At 43.0% G+C, this 23,462-nt stretch overlaps 1 protein-coding gene across 4 annotated transcripts in view; it reads left to right on the forward strand.

Annotated features, from left to right (window-relative positions):
• Positions 1-23,462, forward strand: part of LOC110510278 (cell adhesion molecule 2) — a 763,418-nt gene that overhangs the window by 593,554 nt on the left and 146,402 nt on the right. For all 4 annotated transcript variants that reach the window (XM_036967531.2, XM_036967528.2, XM_036967529.2 and 1 more), the window contains one exon: positions 7,566-7,703. In XM_036967531.2, the coding sequence (XP_036823426.1) occupies positions 7,566-7,703 (138 nt within the window). The remainder of the gene's footprint in view (positions 1-7,565; positions 7,704-23,462) is intronic.

A 23,462-nucleotide genomic window follows, 5' to 3' on the forward strand; every position in this document is an offset into this window, starting at 1 on the left:
ACACTTCCATGAACACACACACACACACACACACGCTTCCATGAACACACACACTTCCATGAACACACACACACACACACACACACACACACACACATTTCCATGAACACACACACTTCCATGAACGCACACATGCATGCACACACACACAGCTCTTTCTCAATCAATCAAACATACAAACATACACACACACACACATACACACACAAATATAGTACACATGCGTTGCACACATATAGACACACACACACCTCTTTCTCAAACACACAAACTTCTCAATCGAACAAACCTAACGCATACACTCACACAGTCTCATACACACACAGTCTCATACACTCACACAGTCTCATACACTCACACAGTCTCATACACTCACACAGTCTCATACACTCACACAGTCTCATACACACACAGTCTCATACACTCACAGTCTCATACACTCACACAGTCTCATACACTCACACAGTCTCATACACTCACACATTCTCATACACACACAGTCTCATACATACACAGTCTCATACACACACACAGTCTCATACACACACACAGTCTCAAACACACACACACAGTCTCATACACTCACACAGTCTCATACACTCACACAGTCTCATACACTCACACAGTCTCATACACACATACAGTCTCATACACACACAGACTCATACACACACACACAGTCTCATACACTCACAGTCTCATACACTCACAGTCTCATACACTCACAGTCTCATACACTCAGTCTCATACACACACAGTCTCATACACACACATAGTCTCATACACTCACACAGTCTCATACACTCACAGTATCATACACTCACACAGTCTCATACACTCACACACTCTCATACAGACACACAGTCTCATACACACACACAGTCTCATACACACACAGTCTCATACACTCACAGTCCAATACACTCACAGTCTCATACACTCACACAGTCTCATACTCTCACAATCTCATACACTCACAGTCTCATACACACACACAGTCTCATACACACACACAGTCTCATACACACACTCACAGTCTCATACACTCACAGTCTCATACACTCAGTCTCATACACACACAGTCTCATACACACACAGTCTCATACACACACACAGTCTCATACACACACAGTCTCATACACTCAGTCTCATACACTCAGTCGCATACACACACAGTCTCATACACACACAGTCTCATACACTCACACAGTCTCATAAACTCACAGTCTCATACACTCACACACACAGTCTCATACACACACACAGTCTCATACACACACAGTCTCATACACACACACAGTCTCATACACTCACAGTCTCATACACACACACAGTCTCATACACTCACACAGTCTCATACACTCACACAGTCTCATACACTCACACAGTCTCATACACTCACACAGTCTCATACACCCACACAGTCTCATACACACACAGTCTTATACACTCACAGTCTCATACACACACAGTCTCATACACTCACAGTCTCATACACACACAGTCTCATACACACACAGTCTCATACACTCACACAGTCTCACACACTCACACAGTCTCACACACTCACACAGTCTCATACACACACACAGTCTCATACACACAGTCTCATACACACTCACAGTCTCATACACTCACCAGAGGCGGGATGAGTGAGCAGGATGTTAAAGTCTTGTAATTACCCTACCAGGAGGAGGCAGAAAACACAAGGCCTGAATCCCATCAATACCATTGATCAGTAGACCTGTCAATCACCAAGCCTCACAACCTTGGAACACACACACATCACACAAACACATGGACACTGCATGGACACACACACACAGTGCCTTCAGGAAAGTACTCAGACCCCTTGACTTTTTCCACATTTTGTTACGTTACATCCTCATTCTAAAATTAATTCAAAATGTATTTTTTTCTCAGCAATCTACACACAATGGTATTGTGATGTCATTATGTGGTATTGTCAAAAATCTAATTTTATTTGTCACATACACATGGTTAGCAGATGCTACACTCGCATTAACATCTGCTAACCATGTGTATGTGACAAATAAAAATTGATTTTTGACAATACCACATAATGACATCACAATACCCCATAATGACATCACAATACCACATAATTTTTATTTTTTTATTTTTTTTATTTTACCTTTATTTAACTAGGCAAGTCAGTTAAGAACAAATTCTTATTTTCAATGACGGCCTAGGAACAGTGGGTTAACTGCCTGTTCAGGGGCAGAACGACAGATTTGTACCTTGTCAGCTCGGGGGTTTGAACTTACAACTTTCCGGTTACTAGTCCAACACTCTAACCACTAGGCTACCCTGCCGCCCCATAATGACATCACAATACCCCATAATGACATCACAATACCACATAATGACATCACAATACCACATAATGACGAAGTAAACAAAGGTTTTTAGACATTTTTACAGATTAATTAAAAATAAAAATAAACAGAAATTCCTTATTTACATAAGTATTCAGACCGTTTGCTATGAGACTTGATATTGATCTCAGGTGCATCCTGTTTCCATTGATCATCCTTGAGATGTTTTTACAACTTGGAGTCCACCTGTGGTAAATTATATTGATTGAACATGATTTGGAAAGGCACACACCTGTCTATATAAAGTCCCACAGTTGACAGTGCATGTCAGAGCAAAAACCAAGCCATGAGGTCAAAGTAATTGTCCGTAGAGCTCAGAGACAGGATTGTGTCGAGGTATTGAAGGTCCCCAAGAACACAGTGGACTCCATCATTCTTAAATGGAAGAAGTTTGGAACAACCAACACTCTTCCTTGAGCAGCCGCCAGGCAAAACTGAGCAATCGAGGAAGAAGGGCCTTGGTCAGGGAGGTGACCAAGAACCCGATGGTCACTCTGACAGAGCTCCAGAGTTACTCTGTGGAGATGGGAGAACCTTCCAGAAGGACAACCATCTCTGCAGCACTCAGGCCTTTATGGTAGAATGGCCAGACGGAAGCCTCTCCTCAGTAAAAGGCACATGACAGCCCACTTGGAGTTTGCCAAATGACACCTAAAGACTCTCAGACCATGAGAAACAAGATTCTCTGGTCTGATGAAACCAAGATTGAACTGTTTGGCCTGAATGCCAAGCGTCACATCTGGAGGAAACCTGGCACCATCGGCAAGACAGAACAGCTGCCTCCGGTAAGACAAAGGGTGGCGGTCTATGTCTCATATTAACAACAGCTGGTGCGCAATCTCTAATATTAAGGAAGTCTCAAGGTTTTGCATCGCCTGAGTTAGAGTACCTCATGATAAGCTGTAGACCACACTATTTACCAAGAGAGTTTCCTCTCTATTTGTCTTGGCTGTCTATTTACCACCACAAACCGATGCTGGCACTAAGACCAGACTCAATGAACTGTATAGGGTCATAAGCAAATAAGAAATGCTCACCCAGAGGCGGCGCTCCTAGTGGCTGGAGACTTTAATGCAAGAAAACTTAAATCCGTTTTGCCTCATATCAACCAGAAGAAAAACAACTCTAGACCACCATTATTCCACACACAGAGAGGCATACAAAACAATCCCTCGCTCTCCATTCGGCAAAGAGAAGCATCGTGACCACAGGGACCGTACTTACATAACTCAACCAGAAGCCATGGATTACAGGCAACATCCGCACTGAGCTAAAGGCTAGAGCTGCTGCTTTCAAGGAGTGGGACACTAACCTGGAGGCTTATAAGAAATTCCGCTATGCCCTCCGATGAACAATCAAACAGTCAAAACATCAATACAGGACTAAGATTGAATCTTGCAAACTATTACGGATTACAAAGAGAAACCTAGCCGCGAGCTGTCCAGTGACGCGAGGCAACCAGACGAGCTAAATGCCTTCAATGCTAGCTTCAAGACAAGCAACACTGAACCATGCATGAGTGCACCAGCTATTCCGGACGACTGTGTGATCACAGCTGCAACACTGCCTGTTATGGCAACTGCCTATACCAGGCGGTGCCAGAGGAAGGCCTTAAAAATTGTCAGAGACTCCAGCCACCCTTGTCATAGACTATTCTCTCTGCTACTGCACGGCAGCCGGTACCGGAGCACCAAGTCTAGGTCCAAGAGGCTTCTAAACAGCTTCTACCCCCAAGCCATAAGACTGATGAACATCTAATCAAATGGCCACCGGACTATTTTCATTGACCCCCCCCCCCCCTTCCCATTTGGTTTTACACTGCTGCTACTTGCTGTTTATTATCTATGAATAGTTACTTTACCCCTACCTACATATACATATTATCTCAATGACCTCGACTGACCTGTACACATTGACTCAGTAATGTATATATATGTATATAGCCTCCACATTGACTCTGTGTCGGTACCCCCTGTATATAGCCTCCACATTGACTCTGTACCGGTACCTCCTGTATATAGCCTCCACATTGACTCTGTACCGGTACCCCTGTATATAGCCTCCACATTGACTCTGTACCGGTACCCTCTGTATATAGCCTCTACATTGACTCTGTGCCGGTACCCCCTGTATATAGCATCCACATTGACTCTGTACCATAACACCCTGTATATAGCCTCCACATTGACTCTGTGTCGGTACCCCCTGTATATAGCCTCCACATTGACTCTGTACCGGTACCCTCTGTATATAGCCTCCACATTGACTCTGTGCCGGTACCCCCTGTATATAGCATCCACATTGACTCTGTACCATAACACCCTGTATATAGCCTCCACATTGACTCTGTACCGGTACCCCCTGTATATAGCATCCACATTGACTCTGTACAGTAACACCCTGTATATAGCCTCCACATTGACTCTGTACCGGTACCCCCTGTATATAGCCCCCACATTGACTATGCACCGGTACCCCCTGTATATAGCCTCCACATTGACTCTGTGCCAGTACCCCCTGTATATAGCCTCCACATTGACTCTGTACCGGTACCCCCTGTACGTAGCCTCCACATTGACTCTGTACCGGTACCCCCTGTATATAGCCTCCACATTGACTCTGTACCGTAACACCCTGTATATAGCTTCCACATTGACTCTGTACCAGTACCCCCTGTATATAGCCTCCACATTGACTCTGTACCGGTACCCCCTGTATATATCCTCCACATTGACTCTGTACCAGTATCCCCTGTATATAGCCTCCACATTGACTCTGTACCGTAACACCCCGTATATAGCCTCCACATTGACTCTGTACCGTAACACCCTGTATATAGCCCCCACATTGACTCTGCACCGGTAACCCCTGTATATAGCCTCCACATTGACTCTGTGCCAGTACCCCCTGTATGTAGCCCCCACATTGACTCTGCACCGGTACCCCCTGTATATAGCCTCCACATTGACTCTGTGCCAGTACCCCCTGTATATAGCCTCCACATTGACTCTGTACCGGTACCCCCCTGTATATAGCCTCCACATTGAGTCTGTACCGTAACACCCCGTATATAGCCTCCACATTGACTCTGTACCGGTACCCCCTGTATATAGCATCCACATTGACTCTGTACCGTAACACCCTGTATATAGCCTCCACATTGACTCTGTACCGGTACCCCCTGTATATAGCCCCCACATTGACTCTGCACCGGTACCCCCTGTATATAGCCTCCACATTGACTCTGTGCCAGTACCCCCTGTATATAGCCTCCACATTGACTCTGTACCGGTACCCCCTGTATGTAGCCTCCACATTGACTCTGTGCCAGTACCCCCTGTATATAGCCTCCACATTGACTCTGTACCGGTACCCCCCTGTATATAGCCTCCACATTGAGTCTGTACCGTAACACCCCGTATATAGCCTCCACATTGACTCTGTACCGGTACCCCCTGTATATAGCCTCCACATTGACTCTGTACCAGTACCCCCTGTATATAGCCTCCACATTGACTCTGTACGGGTACCCCCTGTATATAGCCTCCACATTGACTCTGCACCGGTACCCCCTGTATATAGCCTCCACATAGACTCTGTGCCAGTACCCCCTGTATATAGCCTCCACATTGACTCTGTACCGGTACCCCCTGTATATGGCCTCCACATTGACTCTGTACCAGTACCCCCCTGTATATAGCCTCCACATTGACTCTGTACCGTAACACCCCGTATATAGCCTCCACATTGACTCTGTACCGTAACACCCTGTATATAGCCTCCACATTGACTCTGTACCGTAACACCCTGTATATAGCCTCCACATTGACTCTGTACCGTAACACCCTGTATACAGCCCCCACATTGACTCTGCACCGGTACCCCCTGTATATAGCCTCCACATTGACTCTGTACCGTAATACCCTGTATAAAGCCTCCACATTGAGTCTGTACCGGTACACCCTGTATATAGCCTCCACATTGACTCTGTACCGTAACACCCTGTATATAGCCTCCACATTGACTCTGTACTGGTACCACCTGTATATAGCCTCCACATTGACTCTGTACTGGTACCACCTGTATATAGCCTCCACATTGACTCTGTACCGGTACCACCTGTATATAGCCTCCACATTGACTCTGTACCGTAACACCATGTATATAGCCTCCACATTGACTCTGCACCGGTACCCCCTGTATATTGACTCTACATTGACTCTGTACCGTAACACCATGTATATAAGTGTACATTTTATGTTTTATATATATATTTTTGCAAATATCTACTTACTGTTGAAAAATTCTGCATTGTTGGTTAAGGGTTTGTATGTAAGGATTTCACTGTAAGATACCTCTCACCTGTTGTATTCAGGCACATGGGACAAATACAATGTGATTTGATCCAGGTTCCATCCCTACTCTTTCTCTCCTTTGCTGTTCAGATGATGACGCATGCACACACACACACACACACACACTCTCCACCCTTGTATTGTCAGATGATGGTGATTGTTGTGTCTGTCATCATACATGACATGTTGCATCCTTAAAGATGCACCCATTTTGTTTTTTTATGTTATATAGATTTTTTTTTCTTCCGATATTCCTTCGAGAAATGTTGTAATTTAACAGAGGACCTATTTATCTGCCTGTTCAGTCCAGGGTACCGTTGCATGACCGTTGTGAATGTCAGACTCCACTCTGTGAAGCACATCGATCTGCAGGTTGAACATGGTGCAATTGTAGACTCCTAAATTGATAGGGCAGTTTGTTTAGGTGACTTTACAGTTAACTAGCTACGTTACATGCTGATATTGACTTTGGTATTATTGTGTGGAGCTAAGTTTGCTGGCTAGCTAGCTAGATAGCCAGCCAGCCATCCAGTCCGTAGGGAGAGAATTGCATTGTGGGTTTTTGTAATCGACTTAAACTGCAACAGATTACCACAACGATTTTCAGATATTGCTACCAACCTTATTGCGACAAAATGAAACATTTGCTAGTAAAAAAAATATGGTTATCTCTTAATTGGAGCTGTAAATTATAATAAATTATAATAATTAGTGATTTTGGGTGGATTTTTCCATTAACACACAACCTTACAGTCTATTTAGTGTGTTTTATTGTTTTAATAACATACGTAATTCTCCTCCTGTCCTGTAGGGGTGCCAGAGATGCCAGAGATAGACGGTCTGACAAAGCCTGCCCTGGAGGGAGATGAGATCACTCTGACCTGCATGACCCACGGCTCCAAGCCTGCTGCTGACCTCCGCTGGTTCAGGAACGAGAAGGAGATCAAAGGTCAGGACACTGTACTACTAGGTCAGGGGTTAGAGGTTAGAGGTCAGGGGTTAGATTATGTATGACCCATTGTTAGAAGAAAATCCTATCTCCTCCTCAGAAGAGGAGGTGTAGCAGGGATCGGACCAAAAATCAGCGTGGTTATCTTGATACATGTTTAATGAAATATAAACATGAACAAATACAAAACAAGAAACGTAACACGAAAACCTAACAGCCTTTACTTGTGCAAAACAAACACAGAGACAGGAACAATCACCCACGAAACACTCAAAGAATATGGATGCCTAAATATGGTTCCCAATCAGAGACAACGATAAACACCTGCCTCTGATTGAGAACCACTCCAGACAGCCATACTAGATACCCCCACTAAGCCACAAACCCAATACCTACAAAAACACCAAGACAAAACACACCACATAAATAAACCCATGTCACACCCTGGCCTAACCAAAATAGTAAAGAAACACAGAATACTAAGACCAGGGCGTGACAGAACCAGCCCCCCAAGGTGCGGACTCCCGGCCGCACACCTAAACCCATAGGGGAGGGTCGGCGCGGGACGTGGACCCCACTCCAACAAAGCCTTAGTCCATTTGCCTCGCGTCCTTTGATAGGCGACCCTCGTCGCCGACCTTGGCCTAGTAACCCTCAACAAGGACCCCACTGGACTGAGGGGCAGCTCGGGACTGAGGGGCAGCTCGGGACTGAGGGGTAGCTCGGGAATGAGGGGTAGCTCGGGAATGAGGGGTAGCTCGGGACTGAGGGGTAGCTCGGGACTGAGGGGTAGCTCGGGACTGAGAGGAAGCCCAGTACTGAGAGGAAGCTCAGTACTGAGAGGAAGCCCAGTACTGAGAGGAAGCTCAGGCAGGAAGTTGGCTCCTGCAGATCCTGGCTGGCTGGTGGTTCTGGCAGATCCTGGCTGACTGGCGGTTCCGGCAGATCCTGGCTGACTGGCGGATCTGGAAGATTCTGGCTGACTGGCGGATCCTGGCTGACTGGCAGATCTGGAAGATCCTGGCTGACTGGCGGATCCTGGCTGACTGGCGGCCCTGGCGGATCCTGGCTGACTGGAAGCTCTGGAAGATCCTGGCTGACTGGCGGATCCTGGCAGACTGGCTGCTCCATGCTGACTGGCAGCTCTGGCTGCTCCATGCTGACTGGCGGCTCTGGCTGCTCCATGCTGACTGGCGGCTCTGGCTGCTCCATGCTGACTGGCGGCTCTGGCTGCTCCATGCTGACTGGCGGCTCTGGCTGCTCCATGCTGACTGGCGGCTCTGGCTGCTCCATGCAGACTGGCGGCTATGGCTGCTCCATGCAGACTGGCAGCACTGGCGGCTTCTTGCAGACTGGCAGCTCTGGTGGCTCCTTGCAGACTGGCAGCTCCTTGCAGACTGGCAGCTCCTTGCAGACTGGCAGCTCTGGCTGCTCCTTGCAGACTGGCAGCGCTGAACAGGCGGGAGACTCCGGCAGCGCTGTAGAGGCGGAAGGCTCAGGCAGCGCTAAACAGGCGGGAGACTCCGGCAGCGCTGGAGAGGAGGAAGGCTCTGGCAGCGCTAAACAGGCGGGAGACTCCGGCAGCGCTGGAGAGGAGGAAGGCTCCGACTGCGCTGAACAGGCGGGAGACTCCGGCAGCGCTGGAGAGGAGGAAGGCTCTGGCAGCGCTAAACAGGCGGGAGACTCCGGCAGCGCTGGAGAGGAGGAAGGCTCTGGCAGCGCTAAACAGGCGGGAGACTCCGGCAGCGCTGGAGAGGAGGAAGGCTCTGGCAGCGCTGGACAGGCGAGGCGCACTGTAGGCCTGATGCGTGGTGCTGGCACTGGTGGTACTGGGCCGAGGACACGCACAGGAAGCCTGGTGCGGGGAGCTGCCACCGGTGGACTGATGCGTGGTGGTGGTACTGGATAGACCGGACCGTGCAGGCGCACTGGAGCTCTTGAGCGCCGAGCCTGCCCAACCTTACCTGGTTGAATACTCCCGGTCGCCCTGCCAGTGCGACGAGGTGGAATAGCCCGCACTGGGCTATACAGGCGAACCGGAGACACCGAGCGCAAGGCTGGTGCCATGTAAGCCGGCCCAAGGAGACGCACTGGAGACCAGATGCGTAGAGCCGGCTTCATGACACTTGGCTCGATGCTTACTCTAGCCCGGCCGATACGCGGAGCTGGTATGTACCGCACCGGGCTATGCACCCGCACTGGAGACACTGTGCGGACCACAGCATAACACGGTGCCTGCCCGGTCTCTCTAGCCCCCTGGTAAGCACAGGAAGTTTGCGCAGGTCTCCTACCTGGCGTAGCCATACTCCCTGTGAGCCCCCCCCCCCAAGACATTTTTGGGGCTGACTCTCGGGCTTCCATCCGCGTCGCTGTGCTGCCTCCTCATACCAGCGCCTCTCCGCTTTCGCCGCCTCCAGTTCTTCTTTGGGGCGGCGATATTCTCCAGGCTGAGCCCAGGGTCCTTTACCGTCCAATATCTCCTCCCATGTCCAGAAATCCTCCCCCTCTCTCTCTCCTCTCTCTTCCTCCTCTTTCTCCTCCTCCTCTCTCTCCTCCTCCTCTCCCTCCTCCTCCTCTTTCTCCTCCTCTCTCCTCCTCCTCTTTCTCCTCCTCCTCCTTCTGGAGTTGTTCTCTGTGCACACGAGAGCAGCCAGGCCGTGTTTACCTTGGTTCTATCTTTATGGAATGTATGGAACACGGAGCACAGAACTTCTAAAAAATAAAGTGTGTACTAATTAGCACAGAGACAGCGTTCTCTTCTCTGTACCCTCTGCACCGTATGTGATTAGTACTTCTCCCATGGACAGCACTACTGGGGAAGGCTGTCTGTGTGTCGTTAGTACTTCTCCCATGGACAGCACTACTGGGGGAGACTGTCTGTGTGTGATTAGTACTTCTCCCATGGACAGCACTACTGGGGAAGGCTGTCTGTGTGTGATTAGTACTTCTCCCATGGACAGCACTACTGGGGAAGGCTGTCTGTGTGTGAGTAGTACTTCTCCCATGGACAGCACTACTGGGGAAGACTGTCTGTGTGTGAGTAGTACTTCTCCCATGGACAGCACTACTGGGGAAGGCTGTCTGTGTGTCATTAGTACTTCTCCCATGGACAGCACTACTGGGGAAGACTGTCTGTGTGTGATTAGTACTTCTCCCATGGACAGCACTACTGGGGAAGGCTGTTTGTGTGTGAGTAGTACTTCTCCCAAGGACAGCACTACTGGGGAAGGCTGTCTGTGTCATTAGTACTTCTCCCATGGACAGCACTACTGGGGAAGGCTGTCTGTGTGTGATTAGTACTTCTCCCATGGACATCACTACTGGGGAAGGCTGTCTGTGTGTGAGTAGTACTTCTCCCATGGACAGCACTACTGGGGAAGACTGTCTGTGTGTGAGTAGTACTTCTCCCATGGACAGCACTACTGGGGAAGACTGTCTGTGTGTCATTAGTACTTCTCCCATGGACAGCACTACTGGGGAAGACTGTCTGTGTGTGAGTAGTACTTCTCCCATGGGACAGCACTACTGGGGAAGACTGTCTGTGTGTGAGTAGTACTTCTCCCATGGGACAGCACTACTGGGGAAGACTGTCTGTGTATCATTAGTACTTCTCCCATGGACAGCACTACTGGGGAAGACTGTCTGTGTATCATTAGTACTTCTCCCATGGACAGCACTACTGGGGAAGACTGTCTGTGTATCATTAGTACTTCTCCCATGGACAGCACTACTGGGGAAGACTGTCTGTGTGTGAGTAGTACTTCTCCCATGGGACAGCACTACTGGGGAAGACTGTCTGTGTGTGAGTAGTACTTCTCCCAAGGACAGCACTACTGGGGAAGGCTGTCTGTGTGTGAGTAGTACTTCTCCCATGGACAGCACTACTGGGAAAGGCTGTCTGTGTGTGAGTAGTACTTCTCCCATGGACAGCACTACTGGGGAAGACTGTCTGTGTGTCATTAGTACTTCTCCCATGGACAGCACTACTGGGGAAGACTGTCTGTGTGTGAGTAGTACTTCTCCCATGGGACAGCACTACTGGGGAAGACTGTCTGTGTGTGAGTAGTACTTCTCCCATGGGACAGCACTACTGGGGAAGACTGTCTGTGTGTCATTAGTACTTCTCCCATGGACAGCACTACTGGGGAAGACTGTCTGTGTGTGAGTAGTACTTCTCCCATGGGACAGCACTACTGGGGAAGACTGTCTGTGTGTGAGTAGTACTTCTCCCATGGGACAGCACTACTGGGGAAGGCTGTCTGTGTGTCATTTGTTTATTAGGATCCCCATTAGCTACTGCACATGCAGCAGCTACTCTTCCTGTGTTCCACATCAAATGTACTAATACATGACAGACTACAGAACAGTTATATTCTGCCCTTGGCTTCGCCTCAGACTAAGAACATTCCTGAGTCGGGAGTAATTCACAAGATAGTTCCCGGGTTCTCGTGCCTTATGGCTTAAATAGAGCAGACAAAGAAACAAATGGGAGGGAGGGAGGGAGGGAGGGAGGGAGGGAGGGAGGGAGGGAGGGAGGGAGGGAGGGAGGGAGGGAGGGAGGGAGGGAGGGAGCGAGAGAGAGAGAGAGAGAGAGAGAGAGAGAAACTGAAAAAGACTGCTCCAAATAAGACTCCATATTTATCCATTAGTGCATTCACACACAGACCAGGTTTACAAGGACATCTTCACTGTACCCAAACCAAAAACAGATTTAATACGCCACTCAGTTATCTATGGAGCCATGTCATTGTGAAATGCTCTGCCACCAGAGATTATTCAGGCAAAAAGCACGTTTAGCTTTAAAAAAAAAACAGATAAAATATATTTCTTTATCACGGCTCATCTCCTCTTTTTTAAATATATAATTTAACTGTACTGCATATAAGAAAATAAATGTGTTTATATGAATAGTGTATAAATATTATTTTTTGTTGTTTGTCTTTCCAATATATAACTCAAATTTTTTTTTTTTGTTCAAGTAATATCTTAGGTTGTTCTTGTTTTATTTATCCGACGAGCTTCTCCTTCACGTCTCTATGGATTAAAATGATTTTTTTTTTACAAGACGTTTTGAAATATAAAAAAAAAACATATTGGTGTGTATTCTACTCAGTTGAACATACCCTCTTTTTAATATTTGTCAGTGGAAAAATATGCTTTAAAACGAAATAAAACTATCCTAAAATAAAACAAAACCATAAAATGATTTAAAAAGTACCAAAAGTAAACTTTGAACATCTTTCAGGTAGGTGTTGTGTATTTGTAGGTTTTATGTGGACGATGATGTGCAGTAGCTAATGGGAACCCTAATAAACATAAACACACACACACCTGTTTGCTGGTACTGCTGTCCATAGGAGATGTTTTATGTATTGCTTTTTATAAAAAAAACATATTTTCATTAAAATAAAAAATGTCGATGAGTACCAAATATTTCCAACAGATATAGTCCAGGGAAAAGCCAGTTGTTAGTTCTGAGGTTCTGAAGTTGCATGTTTTCTATTGGGATGTTTTGACCAGGGAGATCATTCTATTGGGATGTTTTGATCCTGGAGTTCATTATATTGGGGTGTTTTGACCAGGGAGTTCATTCTATTGGGGTGTTTTGAGGTGGGAGTTCATTCTATTGGGGTGTTTTGATCCTGGAGTTCATTCTATTGGGATGTTTTGACTCGGGAGTTCATTCTATTGGGATGTTTTGACCAGGAAGTTCATTCTATTGGGATGTTTTGACCAGGGAGTTCATTCTATTGGGATGTTTTGACCAGGAAGTTCATTCTATTGGGATGTTTTGAGGTGGGAGTTCATTCTATTGGGGTGTTTTGATCCTGGAGTTCATTCTATTGGGATGTTTTGACTCGGGAGTTCATTCTATTGGGATGTTTTGACCAGGAAGTTCATTCTATTGGGATGTTTTGACCAGGGAGTTCATTCTATTGGGATGTTTTGACCAGGAAGTTCATTCTATTGGGATGTTTTGACCAGGAAGTTCATTCTATTGGGATGTTTTGACCAGGGAGTTCATTCTATTGGGATGTTTTGACCAGGAAGTTCATTCTATTGGGATGTTTTGACCAGGAAGTTCATTCTATTGGGATGTTTTGACCAGGGAGTTAATTCTATTGGGATGTTTTGACCAGGAAGTTCATTCTATTGGGATGTTTTGACCAGGGAGTTAATTCTATTCATTCTACAGTACTTGCTATGTTAAACAAAACAATGGCAGGTGGGGTGGCAGGTAACCATGGTAACCGGTTAAGATCATTGGGCCAGTGACTGAAAGGTACCAAACTAAATGCTGGGTGAATATTAACCCCCGCTGTACCAAACTAAATGCTGGGCTTATATTAACCCCCGCTGTACATAACTAAATGCTTATATTAACCCCCGATGTACCAAACTAAATGCTGGGCTTATATTAACCCCCGCTGTACCAAACTAAATGCTTATAATAACCCCCGCTGTACCAAACTAAATGCTTATATTAACCCCCGCTGTACCAAACTAAATGCTAGGTTTTTATTAACCCCCGCTGTACCAAACTAAATGCTAGGCTTATATTAACCCCCGCTGTACCAAACTAAATGCTTATATTAACCCCCGCTGTACCAAACTAAATGCTAGGCTTATATTAACCCCCGCTGTAACAAACTAAATGCTAGGCTTATATTAACCCCCGCTGTAACAAACTAAATGCTAGGCTTATATTAACCCCCGCTGTACCAAACTAAATGCTAGGCTTATATTAACCCCCGCTGTACCAAACTAAATGCTGGGCTTATATTAACCCCCGCTGTACCAAACTAAATGCTTATATTAACCCCCGCTGTACCAAACTAAATGCTAGGCTTATATTAACCCCCACTGTACCAACCTAAATGCTAGGTTTATATTAACCCCCGCTGTACCAAACTAAATGCTAGGCTTATATTAACCCCCGCTGTACCAAACTAAATGCTTATATTAACCCCCGCTGTACCAAACTAAATGCTGGGTTTATATTAACCCCCGCTGTACCAAACTAAATGCTGGGTTTATATTAACCCCCGCTGTACCAAACTAAATGCTTATATTAACCCCCGCTGTACCAAACTAAATGCTAGGCTTATATTAACCCCCGCTGTACCAAACTAAATGCTGGGCTTATATTAACCCCCGCTGTACCAAACTAAATGCTAGGTTTATATTAACCCCTGCTGTACCAAACTAAATGCTTATATTAACCCCCGCTGTACCAAACTAAATGCTTATATTAACCCCCGCTGTACCAAACTAAATGCTGGGTTTATATTAACCCCCGCTGTACCAAACTAAATGCTGGGTTTATATTAACCCCCACTGTACCAAACTAAATGCTAGATTTATATTAACCCCCGCTGTACCAAACTAAATGCTGGACTTATATTAACCCCCGCTGTACCAAACTAAATGCTGGACTTATATTAACCCCCGCTGTACCAAACTAAATGCTTATATTAACCCCCACTGTACCAAACTAAATGCTTATATTAACCCCCGCTGTACCAAACTAAATGCTGGACTTATATTAACCCCCGCTGTACCAAACTAAATGCTGTGTTTATATTAACCCCCGCTGTACCAAACTAAATGCTGGGTTTATATTAACCCTCGCTGTACCAAACTAAATGCTTATATTAACCCCCGCTGTACCAAACTAAATGCTGGTTTTATATTAACCCCCGCTGTACCAAACTAAATGCTGGGCTTATATTAACCCCGCTGTACCAAACTAAATGCTTATATTAACCCCCGCTGTACCAAACTAAATGCTGGGTTTATATTAACCCCCGCTGTACCAAACTAAATGCTGGGCTTATATTAACCCCCGCTGTACCAAACTAAATGCTGTGTTTATATTAACCCCCGCTGTACCAAACTAAATGCTGGGTTTATATTAACCCTCGCTGTACCAAACTAAATGCTTATATTAACCCCGCTGTACCAAACTAAATGCTTATATTAACCCCTGCTGTACCAAACTAAATGCTGTGTTTATATTAACCCCCGCTGTACCAAACTAAATGCTAGGTTCATATTAACCCCCGCTGTACCAAACTAAATGCTAGGTTCATATTAACCCCCGCTGTACCAACCTAAATGCTAGGTTTATATTAACCCCCGCTGTACCAAACTAAATGCTAGGCTTATATTAACCCCCGCTGTACCAAACTAAATGCTTATATTAACCCCCGCTGTACCAAACTAAATGCTTATATTAACCCCCGCTGTACCAAACTAAATGCTTATATTAACCCCCGCTGTACCAAACTAAATGCTAGGCTTATATTAACCCCCACTGTACCAACCTAAATGCTAGGTTTATATTAACCCCCGCTGTACCAAACTAAATGCTAGGCTTATATTAACCCCCGCTGTACCAAACTAAATGCTTATATTAACCCCCGCTGTACCAAACTAAATGCTGGGTTTATATTAACCCCCGCTGTACCAAACTAAATGCTGGGTTTATATTAACCCCCGCTGTACCAAACTAAATGCTTATATTAACCCCCGCTGTACCAAACTAAATGCTAGGCTTATATTAACCCCCGCTGTACCAAACTAAATGCTGGGCTTATATTAACCCCCGCTGTACCAAACTAAATGCTAGGTTTATATTAACCCCTGCTGTACCAAACTAAATGCTTATATTAACCCCCGCTGTACCAAACTAAATGCTTATATTAACCCCCGCTGTACCAAACTAAATGCTGGGTTTATATTAACCCCCGCTGTACCAAACTAAATGCTGGGTTTATATTAACCCCCACTGTACCAAACTAAATGCTAGATTTATATTAACCCCCGCTGTACCAAACTAAATGCTGGACTTATATTAACCCCCGCTGTACCAAACTAAATGCTGGACTTATATTAACCCCCGCTGTACCAAACTAAATGCTTATATTAACCCCCACTGTACCAAACTAAATGCTTATATTAACCCCCGCTGTACCAAACTAAATGCTGGACTTATATTAACCCCCGCTGTACCAAACTAAATGCTGTGTTTATATTAACCCCCGCTGTACCAAACTAAATGCTGGGTTTATATTAACCCTCGCTGTACCAAACTAAATGCTTATATTAACCCCCGCTGTACCAAACTAAATGCTGGTTTTATATTAACCCCCGCTGTACCAAACTAAATGCTGGGCTTATATTAACCCCGCTGTACCAAACTAAATGCTTATATTAACCCCCGCTGTACCAAACTAAATGCTGGGTTTATATTAACCCCCGCTGTACCAAACTAAATGCTGGGCTTATATTAACCCCCGCTGTACCAAACTAAATGCTGTGTTTATATTAACCCCCGCTGTACCAAACTAAATGCTGGGTTTATATTAACCCTCGCTGTACCAAACTAAATGCTTATATTAACCCCGCTGTACCAAACTAAATGCTTATATTAACCCCTGCTGTACCAAACTAAATGCTGTGTTTATATTAACCCCCGCTGTACCAAACTAAATGCTAGGTTCATATTAACCCCCGCTGTACCAAACTAAATGCTAGGTTCATATTAACCCCCGCTGTACCAAACTAAATGCTTATATTAACCCCCACTGTACCAAACTAAATGCTTATATTAACCCCCGCTATACCAAACTAAATGCTAGGTTCATATTAACCCCCGCTGTACCAAACTAAATGCTTATATTAACCCCCACTGTACCAAACTAAATGCTTATATTAACCCCCGCTGTACCAAACTAAATGCTGGGTTTATATTAACCCCCGCTGTACCAAACTAAATGCTGGGTTTATATTAACCCCTGCTGTACCAAACTAAATGCTGGGTTTATATTAACCCCCACTGTACCAAACTAAATGCTGGGCTTATATTAACCCCCGCTGTACCAAACTAAATGCTGGGTTTATATTAACCCCCGCTGTACCAAACTAAATGCTAGGCTTATATTAACCCCCGCTGTACCAAACTAAATGCTGGGCTTATTTTAACCCCCGCTGTACCAAACTAAATGCTTATATTAACCCCCGCTGTACCAAACTAAATGCTAGGTTTATATTAACCCCCGCTGTACCAAACTAAATGCTTGGCAGGAAGCATAATAATGTTGAGATGCTTTTTTTCCAGGGGAAATTAAGTTTTTAAATTGCCTGTCTGGGCTGTGGGACAGTGGATGTGCATTGATAAATCTAATGGAACTTTTAACAGGGATTACCTTGTGCTATAACTCCCTGCTGTCAACCAATCAGCACCTAGGATCCAAACAAACCGTGGTATAATCTGGAATGCCCTTTCCTTCCTCTTTTCAGTAACCTTTGTCTTCTATTTTAGCACTAGCCTAGCATTAGCCCAAGCTGCTCAGTTCCTGTTCAGATAACACCTCTTCTCTGTCAAAATCCAGACGAGCTGACAGCTTAGAGGTGTGATCGATTTCAGCTTGAACAGTTTGAAACAGATTTCATTGTTCAGTTGGTCGTTTGATAAAGGGATTGTTGATGTTTAGACCAGGATTCACTAAAGTTCACAAGTCTCTCTCTCTCTCATATCCCTCTCTATCGCTCCCTCTCTCTCAATCTCTCTCTCTCTCTCTCTCTCTCTCTGTGTCTCTCTCTCTCTGTCTCTCTCCTTCTCCCGTCTCAGGACCCAGATTCCCTCTCAGATAATCAGACTAATGATCTGACAGAGAAACAAAATGACTTTAATTAATTCTGAATTGGTAGCAGTTAACACCTCTGAAAGTCACCTACTGCTTTCCTAATAAATAACCATTATAGTGTGCATCCTAAATGGCACCCTATTCCCTATATAGTGCACTACTTTAGACCAGAGTCCTATGGCACCCTATTCCCTATATAGTGCACTACTATGGACCAGAGCCCTATGGCACCCTATTCCCTATATAGTGCACTACTATGGACCAGAGTCCTATGGCACCCTATTCCCTATATAGTGCACTACTATGGACCAGAGTCCTATGGCACCCTATTCCCTATATAGTGCACTACTATGGACCAGAGCCCTATGGCACCCTATTCCCTATATAGTGCACTACTATGGACCAGAGTCCTATGGCACCCTATTCCCTATATAGTACACTACTTTAGACCAGAACCCTATGGCACCCTATTCCCTATATAGTACACTACTTTAGACCAGAGTCCTATGGCACTCTTTAGGGAATAGGGTTCCCTAAACTAAACCATTGTAAACTATTATATAGTTTATTTAGTAAATCTCCACAACTCTTAACACTAAAACGCAAAACAGATCATCAAAACGGCAGGTATTTCAAAACTCTAAGCACATTGACTATGTACAACACACACACACACACACACACACACACACACACACACACACACACACACACACACACACACACACACACCACACACACACAGTCACTTTTGAACCAATTATTGTTCAATGTAGAAATACAAGTTTCACTTTGCAATACGTGTTCACATAATGTAACTTCCGTTCACAATGCAATGCCCACATTGCCCACAATGCAATGCCCACATTGCCCACAATGCAATGCCCACATTGCCCACAATGCAATGCACACATTGCCCACAATGCAATGCCCACATTGCCCACTGCCCACAATGCAATGCCCACATTGCCCACAATGCAATGCCCACATTGCCCACAATGCAATGCCCACATTGCCCACAATGCAATGCCCACATTGCCCACAATGCAATGCCCACATTGCCCACAATGCAATGCCCACATTGCTTCGATATGATTGTCTTCTCAGTTGTATAGTAGTATTACTGTAGTAGTATAATAGTATTACTCAATCCGATTGCTCTTAGCTAATGATCACTTATTAAACATTTGGTAAACCTTGAGATTTTACATGTTAAAGTGGTTTGTCTTATACAGATGTTGACAACTGCGTAATGAACATATATGTCTGTAAAGAAGAAACATTAAAACATATATATTTCTTATATATTTATTTATTTATATACTGTTATGATATATATTTCTTATATATTTATTTATTTATATACTATTATGATTTTACTTCACTGTTTAATCAAATCATTATTGTTTACAGCAGAGGTTACAGAAGGTGCAGTGTAATGTGTTTATAGCTCCTACAAACCTGTATTTCAATACAACACAACACAATACCAATGCAATACCAATACAATACAATACAATACAATACAATACCAATACAATACCAACACAATACCATACAATACAATACCAGTACAATAAAATACCAATACCAATGCAATACAACACAATGCCAATACAATACCAACACAATACCAATACAATACATCACAATATCAATACAATACAATATCAATACAATACCAATACAATACAACACAATACAATACAATATCAGTACAATACAATACCATTACAATACAATATGATACCAACACAATACAATACATTACAATACAACACAATACCAATACAATACAATACAATACCAATATGTAAATAATCCAGAAAGTACAAAATAAGAATGATATGCCCCTATACAGTAAACATGTATCCAAAAGGAAGTTGCTGGGATCTTTTTGATGGAGGGACGGCAATACAGTACTGGAATTCTGTAATATAGATCAGTACTGTAATACTGTAAAATAGATCAATACTGTAATACTGTAAAATAGATCAGTACTGTAATACTGTAAAATAGATCAATACTGTAATACTGTAAAATAGATCAGTACTGTAATACTGTAAAATAGATCAGTACTGTAATACTGTAAAATAGATCAGTACTGTAATACTGTAAAATAGATCAGTACTGTAATACTGTAAAATAGATCAGTACTGTAATACTGTAAAATAGATCAGTACTGTAATACTGTAAAATAGATCAGTACTGTAATACCGTAATATAGATCAGTACTGTAATACTGTAAAATAGATCAATACTGTAATACTGTAAAATAGATCAGTACTGTAATACTGTAAAATAGATCAGTACTGTAATACTGTAAAATAGATCAGTACTGTAATACCGTAATATAGATCAATACAGTACTGGAATACTGTAAAATAGATCAGTACTGTAATACCGTAATATAGGCCAAAACAGTACTGCAATACTGTAATATAGATCAATACAGTACTGTAATACTGTAATATAGATCAATACAGTACTGTCATACTGTAATATAGATCAATACAGTACTGTAATACCGTAATATAGATCAGTACTGTAATACTGTAAAATAGATCAATACTGTAATACTGTAAAATAGATCAGTACTGTAATACTGTAAAATAGATCAGTACTGTAATACTGTAAAATAGATCAGTACTGTAATACCGTAATATAGATCAATACAGTACTGGAATACTGTAAAATAGATCAGTACTGTAATACCGTAATATAGGCCAAAACAGTACTGCAATACTGTAATATAGATCAATACAGTACTGTAATACTGTAATATAGATCAATACAGTACTGTCATACTGTAATATAGATCAGTACTGTAATTCCGTAATATAGGCCAAAACAGTACTGTAATACTGTAATATAGATCAGTACTGTAATACTGTAATATAGGCCAAAACAGTACTGTAATACTGTAATATAGGCCAATACAGTACTGTAATACTGTAATATAGATCAATACAGTACTGTAATACCGTAATATAGATCAATACAGTACTGTAATACCGTAATATAGATCAATACAGTACTGGAATACTGTAAAATAGATCAGTACTTAAATACTGTAATATAGATCAGTACTGTAATACTGTAATATAGGCCAATACAGTACTGGAATACTGTAATATAGGCCAATACAGTACTGGAATTCTGTAATATAGGCCAATACAGTACTGTAATACTGTAAAATAGATCAGTACTGTAATACTGTAATATAGATCAGTACTGTAATACTGTAATATAGATCAGTACTGTAATACTGTAATATAGATCAGTACTGTAATACCGTAATATAGATCAGTACTGTAATACTGTAATATAGGTCAATAGAGTACTGTAATACTGTAATATAGATCAATATAGTACTGTAATACTGTAATATAGATCAATACAGTACTGTAATACTGTAATATAGATCAGTACTGTAATACTGTAATATAGATCAATACTGTAATACTGTAATATAGATCAATACAGTAATACTGTAATATAGATCAATACTGTAATACTGTAATATACATCAGTACTGTAATATAGATCAGTACTGTAATACTGTAATATAGATCAATACTGAAATACTGTAAAATAGATCAATACTGTAATACTGTAATATAGATCAGTACTGTAATACTGTAATATAGATCAGTACTGTAATACCGTAATATAGATCAATACTGTACTGTAATTTTTATTTTATTTATTTTATTTCACCTTTATTTAACCAGGTAAGGCTAGTTGAGAACAAGTTCTCATTTACAATTGCGACCTGGCCAAGATAAAGCAAAGCAGTTCGACACATACAACGACACAGAGTGACACATGGAGTAAAACAAAACATACAGTCAATAATACAGTATAAACAAGTCTATATACGATGTGAGCAAATGAGGTGAGATAAGGGAGGTAAAAGGCAACAAAAAAAGGCCATGGTGGCAAAGTAAATACAATATAGCAAATAAAACACTGGAATGGAAATATAACCAACATGATTCCTTATTTTACATTTCTACATGGTGTAGAAGACGTTGGGTCCTGCTGAACACACACACACACACACACACACACACACACACACACACACAAGAGTGCCGCTGAGAAAATAACAAATTTCAATATATACTGATCAAAAATATAAATTCAATAGATGTTTCATAAAAGCTGAAGGCAAAAATCCCCAACAATGTTCAGATTCACAAAAAGCTGTATTTCTTTCAAATGTTGACCACAAATGTGTTTACATCCCTGTTAGTGAGCCTTTATCCTTTGCCAAGATGATATGCCACACGTGTCAGGTGGATGGATTAAGAAGCTGATTAAACAGCATGATCGTTACACAGGTGCGCCTTGCGCCGGGGACAATAAAAGGCCACTCTAAAATGTGCCGTTTTGTCACACAACACAATGCCACAGACGTCTCATGTTTTTTGATGGAGTGTTCAATTGGCATGCCGACTGCTGACTGCAGGAATGTCCACCAGAGCTGTTGTTAGAGAATCTTCACATCTGGCTTCTTCATCTGTGAGATCGTCTGAGACCAGCCACCCTGACAGCTGACTGCCGACTGCAGGAATGTCCACCAGAGCTGTTGCCAGAGAATTGAATTTTAATTCCAATTCCACATCTGAGTTTTGACTTTTTTGGGGTGCACCCTGAAAAACCCACTAGGAATACACAAATGTACAAGGTTAGACACACAAAACAATTAGCCTACACTTTTATTTTTATTTTTTTAAAGAGAATGAGATATACCGAGTTAGCTCAAATGTTGAAATGATTATCTTTATATTCATCCAATCAAGCATATCAACAGTTTCCAAAAACCTTCACATTCACTGAACTTGAACATAAGCTACGACAATATAAGTAAGTTTAATACAAAAGTTGGAAAAAGCACTCCTCTACAAACATTTTTTTTCAATTCACTTTTTACATTACAATGTTCAGTCACATAAAGTAAAGAAGACAACAATAAACACGTCTATACACGGAGTCAATGAAACTGAACATTGGCTTACATAACTGCAAGTATAAATACGAAAGTCCACAAAAAAAACGTGCCTTTGTACAAAAGCTATAACTCACAGCAAATGTTCTTTCC

The sequence above is a fragment of the Oncorhynchus mykiss genome, chromosome 29, assembly GCF_057628025.1.
Source record: "Oncorhynchus mykiss isolate SJ-2025 chromosome 29, ASM5762802v1, whole genome shotgun sequence".
Taxonomy (NCBI): domain Eukaryota; kingdom Metazoa; phylum Chordata; class Actinopteri; order Salmoniformes; family Salmonidae; genus Oncorhynchus; species Oncorhynchus mykiss.